The following is a 6,992-nucleotide window of genomic DNA, read 5'->3' on the forward strand; positions in this document are numbered from 1 at the left end:
CGCGGCAATGTGATTTCTAGACAAATGAATATAATTTATTTATTTGGATTTTACCAAAATATTCCTAGGTTAGATGGAGCAAATGTAATACTATAATGTTTACTTATACTTAATCAGTCCAACCAATTAAAGGAACATTAAAAAAAGACGTACATGCAAAATTTTAGCAAAATCCCTTCGTTGGTTTGGGGGTGATTGCTAGACAAACACACACACATACATTCCCATTAAATATAAAAATACACGAAACTGGATTGAACATTTGCGTGCACTCATAAAATACTCATACTAATCCTGCGGATATGTTGTGGATATATATTTATAAGTCCTTGTTGGACTCAGAGTATAATTGAGGATTGACATTGGAGTATTCTTTCCTATTTTCTTGTTGATTCCCATCTCCCTCTCCACTCTCGTCACAGCTTCTTGCAGTCATTCTTATGAGACATCATGACAGATAAACTGCTCTCCTCCAAAAGATTGAAAGGGTTCTCATATTTATTTTCAATTTCTCTTATTTCAAAATGCCAAAAATGCTCCTGATTAGTATCACTGGTTATAAGTGTAAGTTCCTACTAGACTCAAACTAGATCTGAGTATCGAAAACAGAGTTCATTTTCGATTTCTTTATTTTGAAAAACAGAAAATGCTTATGATTTACAGTCCTAATGTTACTTGTGAAGAATAAGTAACATTCTCGGTCTCAGAGGCATAGGTTCATTATTTTCATTTATATTGAACCCCCATGTCTCTCCTAATAATTAATAACTATACAAAGATATGTTAGTGGAGAAGCATACCGCATTCATTCGTACATCATGAGGACGATAGAAAAAGGAAGCGAGTAGCGGGTATGTATTCGTTCGTGGACTTAATCAATGTATCTGTATACGTACGTGTAAAGTTTCATACACAAGTATTATTATTATTTTTACAGAATTGACTCTAATATAAAATCATTTCAAATGTGCGTGCCACACATAACAGAGTGGAAGGATACTTGGTAGCTAGCCTTTTATTATGAAATAGATAGATAGCAAAAAATATAATGATGTTGTTATTGTATATCATCACTCAAAAGAAGATTAAGAAAACGACTCGAATATCCTCAAAACTGTGTTGAAATACTTTCATCCTCATCATACATATTAATTATAATTACTCAAAAATTTTGTGCATCTGTGTTTGTAGTTGATTGGTTTTAGAATAATTTCTTTCAAGACAGATTACTACAAAAACTTTGTGACTTGCTTGTTCATCTACTTATTTATTAATTCATTTCTTAAGCACAATCTACGCTTTGCAAATTATAGTAATTTTTTTATTAATTACTAAGTAAACTATCTCTGTCTAACTCGAAGTAAATATCACTTATTTATCATTAAAAAAAGAGATAAGATGCATTACAGTAATTCGTGGAGACAATTCTACGCTGCTATTATAGGTAAGAATGTTCTTGTATTTATCTATTTATTATTCATATTTAAATTAACTATATAGTTAAGGCTGTCAAGATAAAAACAATCTTGACCAAAAAAGGAGAAAATCATCAATTATATATCCTTTTACATACGATAGTCTATACTTTTTAAAACCCAATCTTTCATATACATTAAATGCCGGTCAATTATTTTATAATCAAATTTTTGGGATGAGTTGAAATATACAAAAATATTTTTAACTATAGTTTAAAACTTTCATTTGACTCCTGAGACTTAATTTAGTCCTGACCATATTTCTACTAGCTATTTTTTTCCTTGTAATGATATTTTTTTGCTTGTTTAATTACCATTTGGACGTCAGCAATGGATTGCTCGGACTAATCCATGTGAAAAAAAGATGACAATAACTATTCGTCAAAGAATAAAAATGTACATAATACCAAGTCAACTTTGAGAAAGTTATATGCTTTAGTGCTGACAGATCTCATAATATGTATTTTAGATCCGAAGCGATCTTTAAACATTTTTCCATTTTACCTCAGGGATCGAAAAATATTGTTATATTTTTAATTATACACATTAGTGTTTCAATTACCCGGGTTTCCAATTCGTGCATACAAATTTTAAGTAGCGACAATATAGTAATACCAATATTGGAACATCAGTATGAATATTGAGTTAAGAATATTAGTATCGATACTCAAGAGGGAATATAGATATCGGAAGTAAAATAATCGATTGCAAATATATAGTATACAGTCAAATCATAGTACATTTGATATAAACCAAGTCTCAGGCACAAATATTTTAAAACATAATATCATTTACTTAGGATAAGAGAATAATCCGGATATATCAACTTTTGTTAGCAAAAAAGCGGTTTTTTAACTGAATTTGACTAAATATATAATGAATAAATTGCTTTTGTAATGATTTTTTAAATTTACTACTAGTACTGGAAGTTCACCGCTAGAAATTTAGACTTAATGAAGCGCAAATGTATTGTGTATAAAAGAAAAAAGGGTTGTATCCCACAAAATTATGATACAATCTAATAGTAAAATATATGAGGAGTTTATGTTTTCAAAATAAATATTCCAAAACCGAAAGAAACAACTACATTTTATATTTTTTAATAATAAAAAGGACATTTATTTTGAATTAATTAGCTATGAATATTTATTCTGAAAAGTATCATTTTGATAATTGATGAATTGATTGTATCAAATTCAATAATACCCGTCTTCATTCCATGAAGTAAATTTTAATTTTGAGTAAAGTTCTTATGAAAAATGCATTTGAACGTACTTTGGAAAACATTTTAATAATACATTCTAAAACTTAGAATTTGTGAATTATTTTTTAAAAGTTTCTCTTATTTTCATATTAAGTGAATGGTAATTTCTTATAGTATCGAACTTTAAGGGCTCGATATTTTAACACCCCTATTTTGCTACAATATACATACTCAACATTTAAAGACCTTTGAACAACCAGATTATATACAATTGAAATAGTACTCATAAAATAAAAAATATAACAATGAATCTTCATTGAATTTGATAAAGTGGTTTTTAATGAGGAAATACTTTGGATTCATATAAAGTTTTTTCTTTCCTTTCTTTATAAGATGTTTCATCATTTGAACATAGTGTTGCGTAGATGGTTTTGAAAGAGTGTTATTCCGTTATATGAAAAGTTAAACTTTTTTTAAAGGGACTTTTTCTTGTTCCTTCAATGTCAAAATATAATTTGAAAAGGAGTCGTTCACCCCGCTCAACTCTCTTATGCTCCCTTAACAAATTTAATAAGATTACAAACATACTATATATGTAGATCAATAATACGTAATAAATGGAATAATTGTCAATTTGTTTTAACTTAGATCATCTTAAAAATTTGTTAGAGGTATAGCATCAACTTGCCCAAAAGTCTATATTCACTTCCGTGTCAATAAAACCGGTTTGTAACATTTATATATATACATATGTATATGTATTCTTTGGTATAAGTAATTAGTCTAAATAGCTTGAGGAGAATATAATATGTACAATGTACTGAGTAAAAAAGTTTTAATCTGTATAACGTTCCTATATTACACTTAGAATAAAATAGTTAGGTATTTCAATTTAAAACCTCAAAATAGCCTTTAAAGATGATGGTTTAATAATTATTCAAGACAGATTATATATATATACTTCATAGCATTACTTTAGAAGTAGAAGATTATTACTTATACAACAAATGGTCAATCAAAAAAGAAATATTATATTTCCTAGAAGTAATCTTCGCTAACAAAGACAACGCCTAAGAAAACATAGCAATAGAGTGTCGTTTGAATGTCTATCTTTTTAAAACCTTGTTGATTAGTTCAAGGTTAAAATACTACTGACTTGTTGAATGTTGTATGAGTCCAAATAGGTCTTATGGGTATGATCATGATAATGTTAGAGAGAATGTTTAAAAGTCATTTCCTGAAGACCTTGGGTAATAGTTCTTCCATCAATAGGAATGGTGTTGCTCGCTAGCAATGACAGGCATTTACATTTTAATTTCATTATATATTGTCATGGAGTCGGAGAAGAAGGGTTTTGGAAAAAAAAAAAAAAACAGTTGAATCTACTGTGTAAAAACCTAATAAAAGAGCAAGACCGCGTGTTTAAATCAAATATTTTTGTTTCTTAAAAAATCAAAGGAATTCGATTTGTTCAAAAATATTTAGCCATCTAGACAAAAGGTTTTTAATCTCAATTTCCATGCACAAACCCCGTTGCTTGAATTAGAAAGGAAATTAATTATGTCAAGAGTTTTTCCTCACATTATACTCAGGGCTGGCTTTAGTGTCAGCGAGGCCAAAGGGAAAAGTTAAATTATTTTATCTTTTTTTTTTAATTTGAATTTAATTTCGAATTTTTTGTTTACTTTATAAGAAATTTTGAATCTTTTTATGAATAAATTTTTTTTTGAGTTCTCGTTTATTTTTTCTATAAAAATAAAATGCAGGGTTCTTTTCTATTCATAATTTTATATGAAATGAACTTTTTTAGAAATTTCTTAATAATGTTCTCTACGAAGGCCTCTATTTTTTATAATCAAGTAAGGGGGGACCAGGGGCAAATGAATTCTATGCCACCTCCTAAAATTGCCCATGATTATACCATTCTTCAATATTTCCTTAATTGACTTTGTTAAATTTGACACCTTGACTAACCATGACAATACTTGCAATATTTACTATGAAATTCGTCATATGAACTTTGTCATTTTAGTAGATGAAACTGAAAAACCAAAGATTTTGATTTCCGAAATAAAAAATTAATTCTGTGTATTATTACTTTTTAGTGAGCCTTGGAAGTTTTAATCTGGGTTTATCCTTGGCATGGAGTAACCCTGCATCTGAATACTTAAAGGATATCTTTAAAAAAGAGGAAGTAACATGGATCATCTCAATATTTACTCTTGGGGCCTTTGCAGGAGCTATTGTAGGTGGTGTTTCCCTGCGTACAGTTGGAAGAAAGTTAACAATCATGTTTTTATCTGGAACTGCGGCTGTTTCATGGATTGGTTTAAGATTCTCTGAAAATTCCTTTGTTTTAATGCTTGCTATGAGATTTATTATTGGATTTGCTGGAGGTGGATTCTCAGTATCAGGTATGTGGATTGATTATAATGAATTACTTTTGATTAAGTGTAATATCTTTGTCACTTTTTTATTTATCTATTTAGTTCCTGTATATATTGGTGAAATTGCATCTCCGGAAAGACGTGGTCGCCTGGGATCTTTTGTCTCTTTACTTTTAATTTTTGGCGTCAATGGATCCTTCTTAATAGGCCTTTTTGCACATTGGTCTTATATTTGCTACGCTGGAGCATTTATTCAATTAATTTTGTTCGTAATTATGCTTTGTCAACTCCCCGAATCTCCAGTTTTCCTGGATCTCCATAACAAAGTAACTCAAATGAAAGAGGTGCAGGAGTGGTTAGGACACTGTGCTTGTCCAGACTGCGTCAAAAGTCCTTTGAGAAAAAGTTTATTTCTGTTCGCAAGTTCAAATATCCCTGTTCTTTTTGTGAAGGATCCAAAGAAGAAAGGGATTCAACAAGAAGGAAACGATAAGAATTCTAGTTCAAAGTTCAAGAAGCAGGCATCAAAAACCTCAGTCGCCTCACTTCCATACACTAAGCAGGAAGTGATGGAGAAAATTCAGTTGAAATTTAAATGGATTCTGGGGAAAGAGGCAGTGCTTCGGTATGAAGGTGACCCAGAGAATGAACTATGTGTTTTGGAGATTGAGGATGACTTGAATTTAATGAGGGATATTCGATCACGGGAACTTCTTGTGCCTATTGGAATATTGCTTTCAATTATGTTTATTTATGAATTTAGTGGTGTGTCTGTTATGAGTATGACTGCATCAAGGATATATCAAGAAGTGGGAGATGCTCTCCCTGTAGAGCCAAATGTAGCCACATTTATATCAGTTGGTCTTGTACAATTAATTAACGCCTTCATTGCTGGAGGAATCGTGGATAAGTTGGGACGTCGAATCCTTCTCTTAACAGGCGCTATTTTTATGGGTCTCAGCACAGCCACACTTGGTGGATTTTTCTACCTCAAAGACATTATGAGTATGGACGAACAACTTCCAGGGATTGTGTGGATGGCTCTTGTAGCTTGCTTTTGCTTCCAATTCTCATTTTCTCTTAGTTTTGGTCCCGTAACTTGGATCATTTTTGCAGAGCTTTTCCCTAGTAAATACCGTGGCTATGCCTCAATGGTAGCAAGTTCCAAATGGATATTTTCCTTCATCACGGTCTCATTATTTCCTATTTTGAGCGAAAAATGGAGTACTTGTACTGTCTTTTGGCTGATGTCAGGAGTTGCAATTTTAGGATCAGGACTTTTGGCATGGAAACTTCCAGAAACCAAAGGGCTCTCACAATTAGATATTGACAATTTGTTTAAAGTCGACAAACCATCACCTAATTCAAAAGAGATCAACACAAGTAATAACTCAGTATCCACCACCTCAACGACACTAGCGAATACGAACGGAGAAATCACGTCCTAAATCATCATCTTACTACTAACGAAGATAAATATCGGAAGCATTATAGACTTTTACATTCTTCGTTGATATTTTATTTACATTAGAGCAAAGTCCTCATAACTAAACTCTTATACGTAAAAAATATCAGAAATCTCACTTAAAGTTTCTCATTATTCTATATTTATATTTAAGTACACACCTGTTTTTCACAATGTATTACAACGATAGAGAAAAAAAAAGTTTTCAATAAACTGAGTATAACTCATATTAAAATGAAAAAGAGAGAAAAAAAAACATAATTGAAAATTGACAATCTTTTATGCAAAGTTCATTTTGAATATGTTGAAACTAAACATAACCTCCATATTCTAATAATTGTTTTACTTATTTCCAGTGTGTTTGCCTCATGACTGCTTTTAAGAGTACACTATAGGGGGTATTTGAAAGATAGTGATCCAAATACACATTCTTGATTTCTTCCTATTTTACGATTTTTTTT

General features: G+C 30.7%; 1 protein-coding gene across 1 annotated transcript; it reads left to right on the plus strand.

The window, feature by feature from the left end:
• Positions 1-867: 867 nt before the first annotated feature.
• Positions 868-6,787, plus strand: LOC121119664 (facilitated trehalose transporter Tret1). The gene is made up of 3 exons (XM_040714399.2): positions 868-1,444; positions 4,785-5,093; positions 5,169-6,787. Exons 1-3 carry the CDS (start codon positions 1,399-1,401, stop codon positions 6,512-6,514), a joined length of 1,701 nt encoding a protein of 566 aa, XP_040570333.1. The 5' UTR covers positions 868-1,398; the 3' UTR covers positions 6,515-6,787.
• The last annotated feature ends 205 nt before the right edge of the window (positions 6,788-6,992 follow it).

This window comes from Lepeophtheirus salmonis, chromosome 6 (assembly GCF_016086655.4).
Source record: "Lepeophtheirus salmonis chromosome 6, UVic_Lsal_1.4, whole genome shotgun sequence".
Classification (NCBI taxonomy): Eukaryota; Metazoa; Arthropoda; class Copepoda; order Siphonostomatoida; family Caligidae; genus Lepeophtheirus; species Lepeophtheirus salmonis.